General features: G+C 35.6%; 1 protein-coding gene across 2 annotated transcripts in view; it reads left to right on the forward strand.

The window, feature by feature from the left end:
- Nucleotides 1-245: 245 nt before the first annotated feature.
- LOC110111447 (RGS1-HXK1-interacting protein 1) overlaps nt 246-16,592 on the forward strand; it is a 23,118-nt gene continuing 6,771 nt past the window's right edge. The window contains exons 1-5 of one of the 2 annotated variants that reach the window (XM_028699926.1): nt 246-439; nt 5,407-5,473; nt 5,560-5,637; nt 10,978-11,030; nt 12,498-12,558. In XM_028699926.1, coding sequence (XP_028555759.1) covers nt 278-439; nt 5,407-5,473; nt 5,560-5,637; nt 10,978-11,030; nt 12,498-12,558 — 421 coding nt within the window. In that variant the 5' untranslated portion in view covers nt 246-277. The remainder of the gene's footprint in view (nt 440-5,406; nt 5,474-5,559; nt 5,638-10,977; nt 11,031-12,497; nt 12,559-16,592) is intronic. The other variant, XM_020843348.2, reaches the window with a different exon arrangement.

The raw sequence follows: 16,592 nt of genomic DNA on the forward strand, positions 1-16,592 counted from the left end.
AAATATGAATATTAAATAATTTAACATAAAATATAATTATAATATAAAAAAAATTGATAGAATTTCAATATTAAAATATTGTAAAATTAAATATAAAATTTTTGATACAAATTTAATATTAAAATATTGAAAAACAAAATATACAAATATAAATGTTAAATATACAAATTTTTTATTTTGAGAAAATTAAAATATATAAATTCATGAGGATTAGTATATATATATATATGTAAGGCTAACTTGCTGAGCGGGACCAAAAGCGCTCTTAGACGAGAAGATGTACCCCGATCCCGCCTCGCACCCACCACTCCCACCTTCGTCGCCGCCACGCCGATCGCCGGATCATGGAGAGCGATCAGCATCGGAAGTCCGGGGATCTGCTCCTGAATCCTTTTTTTCTCCGCAGGAGAATTCCTTCTGGCCCCTGCAGAAGCTGCAGGTTTCCTTCTTTTACACATTCCACTGTTCTATCATTCTCTGCTATCACGGATGTTTTGCTTATTTAACGATTCAATTCTGTGCCAAGATTTTAAGTATTTGATTTGGGCTCTAACTATATTGTCTCCTTTTCTTCGCTTCATTTGCGGTGGATTTTTCAGTTTTGTTATTTTCTTGCCTCTTTCGAAGTGGAAGGTGGCTGTCAGGAATGAAAATATAAGTGCAAATGCAGTATAGCTGACTAGGTTTTGTTGATAGGTCAAAGCAGAGGGCATTTGTGAACTGTGGTGTTGTTATCCTCTCAGCTCGGTCTGAGAGCAATATTCTAAACCTAAGACCGCCGATCCGGAGTTGAGGAAAGAAAGCATTTCATTTGAAGGAAAATGAGAGAAATAGAAAGGATATAAATTCTCCTATGATTTGGTGTTCTAAGAGAGAAAATAAAGCTATTCGTTCCATTTTTGATTGCGAGTTGACAGAGAAAACGTGAAAATTCTGTTATGATTTTTTTCACGTATTTAATCTCATAAGAACAGAAGTTTGATTATCATGAAGGAGCTGTTTGGTTACAAGTAAGATTTAATTGAGTAGGATTTAGTAAATCTTGTATATCCAGATTTAGCAAATATCCGAGACAATAAATATTGTTTGGTATGATATATGTCAGATATGAATAAATCATAGTAAAATGTTCGATGGAGATTATCATGATCTAGAATTTAAATGAGGAGAAGTTGTGTAAATCTCTTAAATTTCACTTCACCTAGGATTTAGCCTAAAATGAGAGGAAAATGGAATTTAGATGGTATTGAAATTTATGCGGCAAGAAAAATTGTTTGACAATATTTAGCTTAAAATCCAGGCTAAATCTTGCAAACAAACAGCCCTTCAAAATTTACTTATGATGATGAGAATCCCTTTCTTTCCATTTTTGCTCTTTTTGGGTGAGAAATAGAATCCTCCTTATAAAGGAAGTTCTTTTGCAACTTTTAATTTTTTTCTCATTTTATAGTCTCATTCAAAAGAAAATATTCATATGAAATTGGAATGTCATGCCTATTTAAGCCAGACTAATGTATTTTTTCCGTGATGGAGCAATTCTTAGTGAGTTTACTGGAAGCTCAACCAAAAGATTGCAGTAAGTGATAAAAGCCTTTCCTTTTTTTGAGATTTTAAATTTTGAAGACCAAAAGTGAGTTTGGCACCAATTTATCCCACTATGGTTAGTGATATTGATAAACTTTTAAATGTCTCATTGAGCACCTAATGGAACGTGGCAAACAAAATTACTAGTGCACTAAAGTTGTGCTTGAATTTATTCAGACGTTTTGATTTATAAATTGAGTCGTGCATGGCACTTTTATAATTGGTTACTTTTGAAGTTTGCTCCATGGAAGGTCTAACTTTACTTTACCTTAATGCTTCTTGCAACAACTGAGGTCTTATTGTTGTTTATAGATATTAATCTAATGGCTTAGATTTTGATAGTAAGAGTTTGCATATATTGAATATCCCACTCTTTTATTTGAAAACTCACATTGTATGTTCTGGGGAGTAGACAAAACTTAATTCAAAATATATATAGAGAAAAAAGAATACACAACAAATGATCATCACACAAAAACGCATAAGAAATTTATGCAAGTTTGCCCATTTGGTGGATGCATTGTTGCCACAACAGTAAATATTACTATGATTTGATCTTGAAAAATGCAACCACTAATTTCTCTTACAAAACACAAGACATCCTCTTTATTAAAAAAAAAAGCTCTAGGATAGCCGAAAATTACAATAAGATTTCCCATACAACTTTAATAAAATAATTGTAAATATTGGATAAATTTTGATGAATCGACTCCCAAACCCCTGGGAAGGAAAGTTGACTTGCAATTATGTTCGTTTAGTAGGGCAAAATTTAGATTCCGCAATTTAATGGTATGACTGAGGTTAAATTAGAAGTCCTAGTTCAAGGAGCTTTCACGAGTATTTAAGTATCCCTGGTAGTTCTGATGTTACTGGAAATTTGTCAACAAGAAAGCATAATTGGATCCAGATTTGCTCTTGATATCTCAAAGTATAATCTAGGAGGAAAGGTGCTTGATATTTCTTCCATATTATCCATTTGGCTACCCGTGTTGTTCTTGTGCAAAGAAATTTGTTGTAATAACTTTTTCTAAATCTATTTGGGATAAATCTTATCTACGTATTCTCTACTAGTGCTGAAGTCATTAAATTGTACCCAATATTGGGATTAACTTCCTGAACAAAAGCTTCGATTTTGATAACCGTCACTCTTTTAATTTTAGGATGTGCTTAGCAGTCATATATGTTAGACCAGTCCATTGGATTGGTTCAGCCGGTACTACCGGACCGGCCCATGCAAAACAGGCGGAACCTCCGCCTATCCTTTACGCGCCGTTCGCACGCCTATGCCACCCGAGCCAATTAGTAAGGATTTTTTAGGAAGTTTTGGAGGGAAATTGAATGTAGGGATTGTTTAGAGATTTTCTTTTGAATTGTATGCATTAAATAGTTTGTTTTCATAGGGTTAGGGCATCTTGAATTTGGCTAAAATTTGAGATCCCTTAGGTTTTCTTTGGGTTCTAGCGGCGTCTAGAGATTTGGGAGAGATCGATCCTCCTCTCGAATTGAGAATCACTTGTATCTTGTTTTCCTTGTTTCGTGAGTTCTATTCTTGCAATAAAATTTGTGTTTTCTTGAAGTTCCATTAGATTTTCTTGTTGTTTTTGCTCTCTTGATAAGATTTACTTGAAATCTTCAAGTGCTTCCTATCAAATTGGTATCAGAGCAAATTTTGGGACCTTTTGGGGGCTATTTATGTGAATTTCAACGACTGTTGTTGGGCCGGAGGAAGAGAGATTTGCTTTTTTTTGGAATCGAAATTCAAATTTTTAGTCCAACAAAAGTCTGAATATCGACGGCGGCCAAGAAAGTGGATGCGTTGGAGGAATGCCTCGAAGGGGAGATCGAACAGATGAAATTTGAAATTTCAAATTTACAAACTCAAGTTTCAGATTTAAAGAAAGAAATTTCAGTCATCCATGATAATATCGATTCAAAAATTTCCATCATGGAGGAGATGTTGAAGAAAGCGCTCATGGGCCAAAACAAAAAAATGTCATTGATGGTGAGGGAAGTCACCGACAGCCAGGAAAGTGGAGGAAACTCTAAGCCATCAAGTCAAAGGGAAGATCAAGAGGTAGAGACTCGAAAGAGAGTAGAGAGAATACCTTCCCTAGAGCCTATTCCTAGTGGAGCCGGGTAGAGGGTATGGGGAGAGGCGTGAGGAGGTAGGGCAAGAACGAAGGGGTGCTGAATTTGAGAGGAAAGGGGCGGATTTGGATAGTGAAAGAAGAAATTATGACCGAAGGGAGGCTGAATTTGAAAGGAGAAGGGTTTATTATGATCCAAGGAATGTTGAATTTTAAGGGAGAAGGTGGGAATGTGATGAAAGGTTTGGGTATGACAGAGACACTTGGGGAGAACCACCTCCTTGGGGAATGTGAAATTATGTAGGGAACTGAGGGAACATAGGTGATCCGAGGGTGAGGAAACTTAAGATGCTAATGGGAGGATGCGCACGAGTGGATTTACAAGGTTGAAAGATATTTCGTCGTCAATGGGTTGATGGAGTAGGAGAGACTGACAATAGTGACCCTATGTTTGGAAGGGAAAGCTTTGGTTTGGTACCAATGGAGGGGCATGAGACGACCCATACATAGTTGGAGGAAGTTCAATGATTGTTTGATAGAACTTTTTCGAATCGGCAGGGGAGAAGACTTTTATGAGCAAGTCTTCACCTTGACGCAGGATGGTTCAGTGATAGAGTACCGGGAGAGGTTTGAGTACCTTGCTAGCCGATTGGACCGCCTTTCTGAGACAGTGTTGGAGGGGAATTTCATGAAGGGATTGACACCAAAAATTCGGGCAACAATTAGAGTAATGAGGCCTCATGACTTGGAAGAGGCTATGGAGCTAGTTCAATTGGTGGAGGATTAGAGGCACCTAGAGAAAAGGGTGAAAGACAACAACTTAGGAGGCACGTACAGGATGACCACCAACTTTTTGGCATCCAAGGAGCTGACATCGGCTACCCTTTGGGAGACTTCGAAGGAGAAGACTGTCGGTGGAAGAACTACGGACAGCTCCAAAAAGCTTACAGAAATAAATTTACAAGAGAAGAGAGCAAAAGGGCTTTCTTTCAAATGCGAGGAGAGGTATACACCGGGGCACAAATGTAAAGACCGAACTCTTCAGGTTCTCACTGTTTGTGCTGATGAGGGAATGGAGAAGGGTGTCTTCTTCCGACATTGTGGACAAGGTGGATCTTTGGGAGAGGAGTATTGTTAGATCGGTCCAGTCGGTCCTACCGGACCGGCCCGTGAGAAACATGCAGAACCTTCGCCTATCCTGTACGCGTCTTTTGCACCGTATATGCAACCCGAGCCAATTAGGAAGAATTTTTTTAGGAAGTTTAGGAGAGAAATTGAATGTAGGGACTGCTTAGATATTTCTTTTTGAATTGTATGAATTAAGTAATTTTTTTTTCGTAGGGTTAGGACATCTTGAATTTGGCTGAAATTTGAGATCCCTTAGGTTTTCTTTGGGCTTTAGCGGCGTCAAGAGATTTGGGAGAGATCGATCCGCCTCTTGAATTGAGGATCACTTGTATCTTGTTTTCCTTGTTCCATGAGTTCTATTCTTGCAATAAAATTTATGTTTTCTTAAAGTTCCATCAGATTTTCTCGTTGTTTTTGCTCTCTTGATAGGATTTACTTGAAATCTTCAAATGTTTCCTATCAAATTGGTATGTATACAATCTGAAGTTAAGATATAAAAAATATTGTTTCATGCTTCATTTCTACTTAGTTATTTTTGACATGCTATTGTTGATTTATTTATAATTTCCGCAGTTTTTTGCTTATATTTACATTCCAATGCTTTTAGGGTATCATGCATGAAGTAAAGTTGCAATATAAAGCTTACGAAGATGCTGCTGTTCAAAAAGTTAAAGGTAAGTCATTTATTAACCTAATCAGACTCTTGTCTTAAGTAGTGATGATATATTTAAGGGATAATAACTTGCACTTTATCCATTAGATGGCTTCGTAATTGTGACTGAGCATCCAGCTGCAGCATCTGGTGCTGCTATATTTTCTGGACTACTTCTAATGCGAGGTACAGTCATTGTCATTCTTTTGTTTTGTAGTCAAATGAATCTTAAGTATATTTTCCGCTGATGCTTGTCATCAAATGCCTAAATTGTTTTATTGTATTTCTTATTTGTTTCCAATAGTTGTTTCTCATAGCCTGCCTTGCATATAATGATGGGAGTTTTAGAAGGCAACTTATGAAAGGATGATTTAGTAATGAAATTAAATCAAGCCAAGTAATTGTATTGATGATTAAGTAATAAAATATTGCCAAGGCAAGTAATATTAAACAAATGTAATATTATGTACAATCTTTTGTGTTTGTGTCTTAATAGCAAGGTAAGAAACTTGCTGCTCATGACAGGACAAGGACATTCCTCCTTCGATCAACCACATATAAGTTGGGAGAGACAAGGTCCTGGAATGTCCCAGGCCACCAAGGTGGTCTCCACCTAGAAAAATTCAAATACGAGAACTAAAAACAAAGCTGTAACTAAATATTATATTTTTCTTCATGACTCTATTTGTACTTTCCTTGAAGCCACAATTAAAAATTGATGTGAGTTTTTGGCCAATCTTTTCTGTGACGATCCTTAAGCAACCAACAACAAAGTTGCTTATGTAAGATAAACAATAAAAAAGATCCAAAAGCATAAGCCAACTTATACTTTATGCCAATAATACATATAAATCAAATACAGTACATGTGAAACAATTTATAGTAAATACATAAAGTGGTGATAATACTCGTAAGGCGCATAAAACAAAAGGTAAAATGCTTGGTATGTAGTGTAATCAATGAAGTTAAAGTGATTTGATTTATAACAATGGAAAAATAGTATTTAAATTAATTTATCAAACTTTAGTGAGAATACATCTAAAATAACAATATTGAGCAACAAATAATATGATTAGTTGATGGCTAACAATGTAGTTGAAGCTAATGATAACTTATATCGAATGAGCTAGCAAGTTGGCAATGATCGATGCATCAACAATCAAGGGTCATAAAACATAAGTTTGTTGAAAGTAATCATTAGAGGAATCATCATCGAATGAATGGACCTGAGGCTTTGACTCATATCTCACAGGTCTATTAGTATTACCTTCTTTATTTCATGCATGATACCTCCAATTGATTTGATAAATCAGTATGAAAAGCCCCTCGTGATGTTAATTCATGCAAATTGACATGGAATATGACATCAAAATGGGAGCATCAAAGGTGGCTTTTGAAACTACTGTGTTATGGTTTTGAGATCCAATATCAATTAGGGATAGAGAACAAGACCGCATATGGGTTATCCAGGTATATGGGGGAGCCCCACATGATGGCAATGTCTGTTCCCTTAGTTGTGGGCTGGGAGGCATTGAGAAGGGAAAGCCAGCAAGATGAATGATCGGAGAAAATCAGGAAAGATTTATTGGGGAATAAGGATAGCCATCCAAATTATATCTAGTTAATTAGAGACTCTTATAACAAGGGAAAATGGTGATATTGAGGACGTCGCCATATGAACCCCACTTGCTGCGAAAGTTTCATAGTAGTGCCGTAGGAGGGCACTCGGGGGGTACAAAAAACCTATTGTAGGTTGGCAGCATAATTGTATTGGGTTGGAATGCAAAAAGATGTGGAGGAGATGGTGTCCAACAGCGATATTTATTAGAGGCACAAATATATGGTAATAGCTCCAGGAGGACTTATGCAACCTCTAGCTTTGTTTGAGAAGGTGGGGGAAGAGATAACCATGAATTTCATTGAAGGTATGCCAAAATTGGAGGGATTTTCGGTGATTTCGATAATAGTGGTAGTGCGGCACATGCTACACCCTCAAAATCCTTTATGGCAAAGACCCTCTTCACATGGTATATTATGGGACCAAGAGCACTCTAGTCTCATTAGTGGAACAACAGTTGGAGGAATGAGATGGGATATTGGGAGAGCTAAAAGGACATCTATTGAGCGCACAACAAATTATAAAGAAGCGGGCTAATGGGCATTGAAGGGATGTGCAGCTCAAGGTGGGTGATAAGGATATTTGAAGATTCGACCCTACAGACAGAAGGCCTTAACTTGAAGAAGAAATGAAAAGTTATCTCCATGATAACATGGGCCTTATGAGGTTGTGGAGAGGATTGGTGCCTCGGCGTATAGTTTGCATATGTCCCCTACGGAGCCAATGTAAGTGAGAGGAGTTTGCTCAACAGTTGGAGGAGCTAAAGAAGTGTTAATCGAGTGGAAGGATTTGCTCGACTATGAAGCAACATGGTAACCATATCAGATGATTCAGCAGCAGTTTTGTTTGTTCCAACTTGAGGACAAGGTGGTTCTTTGGGAGGAGAGTATTGATGGACTAGCTGAGCCAGTCCAGCCAATCAAACAACAAGGGGGGATGGTCTAGCTGGCGGGCAGAAGTGTCCTGTGGACCTCACTAATGTGGGTGGCGGGCAAAGAGGGAAGGGGCTCAAAGGGGATTAATTCTATCTTTAATTACTTATCATAGAAGAATGTTTATTTAAGGAAAAAGGACTGATTTGAATTCCTATTTGGTAGGGAATTAGGAATGTTTATTTAGGGAATGAGGACTGATTTGAATTCAAATTTAAGATGGAATTAGAAAGGTTTATTTAGGATTAATTAGATTGTTTTATTTTCATTATGTGATTTTGTGTTTTGGAAGTAATTTTCTTTGGAGTTGTTCCTAGCAATGCCTAGGGTTTGTGGAGAGTCGATCTGCCTCTCGAGTAGAATATTAACTTGTATTTTGGTTTGTTGGAGAGTATTTTGCTCATTGATTTATGCTGTGTTTTATCTTCATTATTTTTTTTTTGTTGTGTGGAGATCAGATTCCTATCAAAATCATAGGGGTTTATGTCAATGAGTTATCTAGAACTAGATCACAAAGTCCTCGCAAAATAAGAGCGAAATTTTTGGGTTGTTTTTAATTTATAATCTAATTTGTCTTTTGAAAATTTAACCAGAATATAAAGTTTTTTAATAGAGCTGGGGCATGAATTATTGGAGTCCACATTCACATGCGTCAATTAATTTACAATCAAATAATTTAGAAAACATTCTCTCAATTGGATAGATTAGGAGGAAAATTGATGCAAAAATCAGTTATAGGTTTCTACGTAGAACTATATCCATGTACATATCTGATGTAGGCAAACTAAAAAGAAAGAGCCAAAAGAGGAGAACACTAGGACTAGTAGAACAAAACTCAATTCAAACTAGAATGTTGACATCCAAACAAACACCAAGACAAACGAAAGCCAAACAAACGAAATAAAACTAAAATTAAAAAACACTATCCTCAGAACAACCATCAAGCAGTTTCCTCATATGCAATGAAAAGTAGGTAAAATAAGATAAGTGCTTGCAAAACCAAGGGTCCACCACAGCTACAAGATCCAACGTCCAACAAAACTACTCTTGCAAATGTCATCAAATCAGCCAACAAACACCTTCCAATAGCTCAAGAAGAAAGATACAAGTGGAGTGAAACTTGCAGAGAGAAGAATATGTTAGAAGCCCAAGACGAAATTGAGAGGAAGAAGAGAGAAATGGAACAAGCTCTCAAGCTTTTCCAAGGAATAAGAAACCCTCTGGTTTTGTAGAGACTTTTCTCAAATATTCAAAAACCTTTATTGTCTCAAAACATCTCCAATTTATAAGAGAAAAGGGGGCAGCCAAACAACCATTCAACCTCAAACAGAACCAATCAGGTAAGGGGAGCTAGAAGGCCAACATTTATTCCAGAACAACACCCGAAAAGACCACACAGAAAATCGGGTAAAGCAGCCACGGGATAAGCAACCAGAGGAACCAAATGGGCAGCACATGGGATCGGAACCAACAACCAGGGGGATCGGAACAGGCCACGGGAAGGAGAACCAGGAGGGAAAAATCGAAGAGACACAGAGAAAGGAAAATGCCAAATTTCACTCCACTTAATGAGCTAACAAGAGGAATAACTTTACATATTAATGAGCTAAACATCAGCTCAAGCAATTATGAGCTAGAACCAAGTAGCTCCCAAAGAACCCAGCCCAAACCCGAGCAGCCAAGACCCAACCCGAGAAGCAACCAACAACCCAAAGACCAAAGAATTCAAGTAGTTAGCACACCCAAAGTTTGTCATGCCCGAGCACTACCTACTCATGATCATTGGGTGTTTTCCATCATAGGATAGCATAAAAAAAACCAAAAAACTATAATATTCAAATTACAATAAAAAAAATGAAAATAAACTTAAATTTGCATGCATCAATATCAGTTAACTTAAAGTTTCAAATCCCAAGATTGAGCTAAATATGTTTGTCATTAAATATGAGGAAGGGGATGTGTGAAGTCATGATGATGCCCTTCCATCTGCAGTATTCTGTTTACAATAACATTACTTGTACTGTAGTTGGCCTGCAGCAATTGACAATATTGGGCTTAGGAAAGTGGAGGAAGAATTTACCGGAAGGGTTTGGAGACTAGGTGAGAAACTTTGTTAATATCATGCAGCCTCATCGCATTTTGCCTCGTCAGTGAAAGCAAAGGCTATGCATTCTTGCACCAAGGTTCAATTTTTTATTATTAAAGAGATGGAGGATGTTATCGAAAGAGGGGAAGAAGAAATAGGATAGTTCAGAGGAGAGTCGCATTAATTTGCCATTGTTGACATTTTTCACAACTTTTTTTTTAAGTCTTGGCTTAAATAAGAACCAAGCACCATTTCATTGGGGAAGATGGATGGACTTGACCAGTAAAATTATAAACAATTAAGAACTGCATGAAATCTCATGTATCTTATATTTCATCAAATGGTTTCATTCGTATATGTTTTAATAATAATGTAATATTCAAATCTTGGTAACAACAAATATAACCCTTGTAATTTTAGAACTTCACTTGAAATTGAAATTGGTCATTTTAAAACGTAATGTTGCCAAATAATTTAAAAATTGCATATGACACCACTGAAATCATGATTTATTTAGGAGAAAAGGATCGAATTAATTCCCCAACTTTTTTTTTAAGTATTAAAATAATCTCCAACTATATAAAAGTACCAATTTGGTCCCTTGAATTTTTAAACAAGAACCAAATTAGTCCTTCCTTGGGATCATTTAGGTTCCAATTAAAAAAAAAAAGGGTCTAAAATAGAATTTTTAATTAGTCGGGGACTATTTTGTTCTTTCATAAAAAGTGATACGATCATTTTGATCGTTATCTCATTTATTTGGGCACGCAATATTATAGTACATGAAATGAATCTGAACTCAAATAAATGTGCTGCATATCACAGAAGATATCATTTTTTTTATTCTGGAAACTTCTGAGTTTTTTATGTTATCTTGCTCGTGTCTACAGGACCCAGAAGGTTTCTGTGGCGTCAAACGTTATGGAGATTCCAAAGTGAGGAGGTGATGTCTCTCTTTGTTTACTTCTTCTTCTTCCTCTCTCTCTCTCTCTCACACACACATTGTATTTATTTTTCTCTACATTTATCCATGTCCCCTTCCTCTCCCTACCTATTTTTCTCTTTTCCCCTCCTTTCTCTCTCTCTCTCTCTCATGCCTTTTTTTAGTAAGTCTGGTGTTGTTTATGTGCATAATTTTATGCATTCAATAATATATGCCGAGTAAACAAATTAAAAATGTTTTGAGTGAAATTCTTCTTTTGTAAAAAGATTGTCCAAGAGATCCTAAAGTGGCCAAGTGCACACAAATTAATAATTATAGAAACAATTTGATTTAATATACGTTGTTATGTGCACACCATGCATTTTTATCTTGAGATTATACGGATAGTCAAATTAGGTTTAAATGAGAATTTGACTTTTAATAGAACACAATGGAGAAAAAGGATTCATGTAGCCGACCCCACGTAGTGGGATAAAGGCTTGATGTTGTTGTTGTTTGTATTATACGGATAGTCAAATTAGTGGAAAATTGGCACCTTTTTTATTTCCAGAAGTTTCCATCTAGGTCCTGTAGCCTTTTCTCCACTGTTCGAGTTTTTTTTTTTTTTTTATAAATCCTTCTCATTCTTTCCTATTGAATGATATAAATGGTGTTAGCTCACGATTATGTAACTGTGCTCATTCATTCATATCAAATTATAAAAGTGGTATTAACTCACCTATATGTAACTATTCTCATTCATTCCTATTGAGTGATATCATATTATGTAACTGATCTCATTCATTGAGTGATGTCATATTTATGTAACTTTTTGTTCTTAACTTCTGGTCTAGTTACATCTGTTTTTACATTTCCTGTATATGCCTTTCATATTGATTCTATCTTGGTTGTTAATATTGCATCTTTTATTATCTATTGTATTTGCACAGACCAATTAGGTTACTTTTTTATAATAGAATTTAGGAGGCACTCTTCCCATAGTTTCTTTGATACAAACATTGAGCATTCTATTCATCTAGGTTTTATTCTACATCCATTTGAAAATTCTCATTTTATGAAATTAGCTTAGATATATTCATTTCTTTGGTGCTAAAGACTTGGATTCATACAACTTAGCCGTTTTACTATAGTTTATAGAACTATCTTTTAATTTTTTAATAATTATTATTATTATTTATATTCTTGTTTAATATAATAGCTCCGGACTGTAGATTAAGGTGAAAATCTGATTTATTATTTGATTGCTGTTTGATTCTAAATTATCCTGGCCAAATATGTATTGAGAAGTGACTCCATCTATACAAAGGGATGGTTTGTAACTATGTTGTCTTGTGCTGTATGCCAAAGTTATGTGTCTATATAATATATATATTGTACTTGAAAAATTGATTAACATATATTTTGTTAATTTCAAATAAATGGTTGCATTCGAGGTTAATTTTTTTCTACCATATTGAAAAGCCACAGGGCTATGTTGGTTGCACAGCATATATACTTATTTCCACCGGACTATGTTTGTCCTTAAAAGGTAAATTTTATATATTAATGTTATATATTATCTTCTTGTACCGCCTAAGATTAAATTAATAAGATATGTATGTGTTATTTTCTTCTTGAGCAAATTATAAAATGTTTTTCAAAACTATTGCCTTACCTAGAAATATGATTTGAAACTTTTTATCTGCTTTTAATTTGATGTTTGAAAAGCTCTTATCAGAAGGGAATGCTTGCTCAGATTTTAGGTCATTAGCATCCTGAAAATTTATGTATCCAACATCGTTTATTAGTTTTGGACTTTAAGATAAAGGGGCATAAAATAAAAAATAAAGTAAAACAATTTTCTAGGATTAAATGGGGGCATTTAAAGAATATTAACAAAAATATTTTTGGAAATAAGATTTTAGATCTTAAGATTTTGTCTGTGCATGAGGATGCTAATATTATGTGGGAAAAAGTGGCTACTGATATTAAGAATATTGCAAAAGATGTCCTTGGAGTTTCAAAGGGAAAAGCTCCCAATAGTAAAAATAGTTGGTGGTGGAATCTTAATGTGCAAGAAAAAATTAAAAATAAGAAGTTTTGTTATAAAAATTAGTTTAATTTTAAAAATTCTGATAATTGGGAAATATATAAAGTGGCTCGTAAGGATGCTAAAAAAGTAATATACGATGCAAAGGCGTTAGCTTTTAGTGATTTATATAATAGATTAGATACTAAAGAGGGAGAAAGATATATGTATAAGTTAGCCAAACAAAGAGATAGGAGTAGTAAGAATTTAGTTCAAGTGAAGTGTATTAAAGATGAAGATCAAAAAATACTTTTCTTAGAAGATGATATTCAACAAAGATGGATGAGATATTTTGCTAAACTTTTTAATGAAGATTGTGAAAATAAGATTGACTATAGTGACCTTAGCACCCTAAATGAAAAAAAAAGATTTCTGTTTTTATCGGCGTATTAGTAAAACTGAAGTTAGAGAGGCTTTAAAGAAAATGAAGGGTGGAAAAGCTGTTGGACCTGATGATATTCCAATAGAGGTGTGGAAATGCTTAGGAGATGAAGGAATTTCATGGCTTACTAAACTTTTTAATACTATTTTGAAGACTAAAAAGATGCCAGATGAGTGGAGAATGAGTGTGTTAATTCCTATTTTTAAGAATAAAGGTGATGTACAAGATTGTGCGAATTATAGAGGTATTAAGTTAATATGTCATACTTTAAAACTATGGGAGCGAGTTATGGAGCATAGGTTGCGGCATGATACTAATGTTTCTCAAAATCAATTTGGATTCATGCCGGGTAGGTCGACTATGGAAGCCATACATTTATTAAGAGGTTTGATGGAGAAATATAGAGAAAATAAGGAGGATCTACATATGATATTTATTGATTTAGAAAAAGCATATGATAAAGTTCCAAGAGAAGTGCTATGGAGAGTTCTTGAAAAGAAAGGAGTCAATAATGCTTATATTCAAATCATTAAAGATATGTATGCAGGAGCTATTACATGTGTTCAAACACAAGGTGGATTGACCAAGTATTTCCCTATTTCGGTTGGGTTACATCAAGGATCAGCCTTAAGCCCATATCTTTTTGCTTTAGTCATGGATGTTCTCACTAGACATTTGCAAGAGGATGTACCTTGGTGTATGCTTTTTGCTGATGATATTCTTCTTGTTGATAAGACTAGAGAGGGAGTTGAAGGTAAACTTGAATTATGGAGGTCAACCTTAGAGTCTAAAGATTTTCGCTTGAGTAGATCTAAAACGAAATATATGGAGTGTAATTTTAGTAGTAATAGACCTACTGAAGGGATTGTGACTTTGGGCGATCAAGTCATTAATAAGAGTACACGTTTTAGATATCTTGGATCAATTGTTCAAAGTGATGGTGAAATAGATGGGGATATTATCAGCAGAATTCAAGTTGGATGGTTGAAGTGGAGGAATGCATCGGGCTTGTTATGTGATAGAAATGTACCCCTCAAACTTAAGGGAAAATTCTATAAGATGGTAGTGAGGCCTGCAATGATTTATGGTGCCGAATGTTGGCCTTTAAAAGAGAAGCATAATACTAAGTTAAGTGTGACAGAGATGAGGATGCTCAGGTGGATGAGTGGCTTTACCCTTAGAGATAAGATACGAAATGAGCATATACATGAAAAGGTTGGAGTAGCTCCAGTAGAAGATAAGATTAGAGAAAGTCGCCTTAGATGGTTTTGTCACATAAAAAGGCGGCCTTCCGACGACCCAGTTAAGAGAGTAGAGGTATTAGATTTGACTTATGTTAAGAAAGGTAGGGGTAAACCTAAAAAGACTTGGTTAGAAAATATTAGGAATGACCTTTCTTTATTAGATTTAAACGAGAATTTGACTTTTAATAGGACACAATGGAGAAAAAGGATTCATGTAGCCGACCCCACGTAGTGGGATAAAGGCTTGATGTTGTTGTTGTTGTATGAATGCCATTTTGTTCGACAAATTTTACGCTGGACAGTTGATAATGAGGAAATTAAAAATATTATCCAAGATTACTGTTCTAGATCAGTCGGCAGTCAGGATACAATGGTGGCAAATAATAACTACGCTGAGACTTGTATGACAACACAACAATGGGATCAAGAAGTTGACTTTGATGATGTTTATGATGCGGTGATAATAGGGGATGAATTTTCGATTCCTAACAACTTAATTGAAGGAATGTGCTTCACAAGAAAGACTGATATGCAATTTGCATTACAAGGTTGAGCAATTAAAAATAATGTGCAATATATTGTCATCGCATCGAATACAAAAAAATTTACAGTTGTTTGTGCAAAGCATGATTGCCCGGTATATCCTTGCATATGACGATTTCATTCTGCTTAGAGTAAACGCTTAGGCGGTATATGAAAAATCTCATCTATAAAGAACCAACATACATGTGTGTCTCCAATTCTCGAAAGTGGCCACAGTCAGTTCAACTCACAGTTTATAAGTTTCTACATTATACCAACAATTAGAAAGCAGATGGACTTAAAGCCAAGGGAGATAATTGGTCGTATGGAATCAAAGTTCAATATTAAAGGGTCATACATGAAGGCTTGGGATGCTCGGAGGAAGGCTATTAAAGTTGTTTTTGGCAGTTGGGAGGAGTCTTATCGTACTCTTAATTTGTTCATGGATGTTGTTGCCTCTACAATGCCAGGAACGATATATATAATTCAAAGCACACAAACAAATATGTTTCAAAGACTATTTTGGGCATTTGGTCCTTCTATTACTGGGTGGAATTATTGTCAGACAGTTCTTTGTCTTGATGGCACATTCCTGCTCGGTAAATATCGAGGGACATTTTTAACTGCGATCGGTATGGATGCTAATAATGGTCTATTTTCACTTGCCTTTGCTATAGTTGAGTCAGAGTGCAACGAATCATGGATATGGTTTCTGAGACAAGTTAATGAGCTACTCCCTGTGGGTACCAACAGGCACAATCAATGTATCATTTCAGACAGGCATGCTGGTTTTGTCAAGGTTGTAGGGAAATCTTTCATAATATTGTTCATCGGCATTGCTTAAGACATATACGTGAGAATTTTAAGAAAGCAATACGACATATGGGGTTAGGTGACGTAGAATTTTTGTGCCAAAAAATGTATGCAACAGGCAATACAGATGATAACGGATTTTTTAATAGATGTATGGAAGATATGAAGAGGATCAAAGTAGACATCCACAAGTGGCTCGTGGACCGAGATGTGAGCCGATGGTCTTTAACAAATGATGGTGGATTTAGATATGGGGTGATGACAACTATTGCAGCTGAGTCTTTTAATGGAGTTTTGAAGCGAGCACGAGGATTACCAATTTATGCCTTGATTACAGCCATCTACTATAATATTATTCCAATGTTTATGAGGAGGTTGGAGTTCATTACAACTGAAGAGCAACAAAATAATTTCTTTGCTCCACGTGTACAAACATTACTAAAAAGAGTTGAAGAGGAGGCTAGACAAATGCTAGAACCTATCCGTCTTAACTTGCATGAATTTCAAGTTGTTGACATGTCCTCTAGATCATA

This window comes from Dendrobium catenatum, unplaced genomic scaffold, assembly GCF_001605985.2.
Source record: "Dendrobium catenatum unplaced genomic scaffold, ASM160598v2 fragScaff_scaffold_1414, whole genome shotgun sequence".
Lineage (NCBI taxonomy): Eukaryota > Viridiplantae > Streptophyta > Magnoliopsida > Asparagales > Orchidaceae > Dendrobium > Dendrobium catenatum.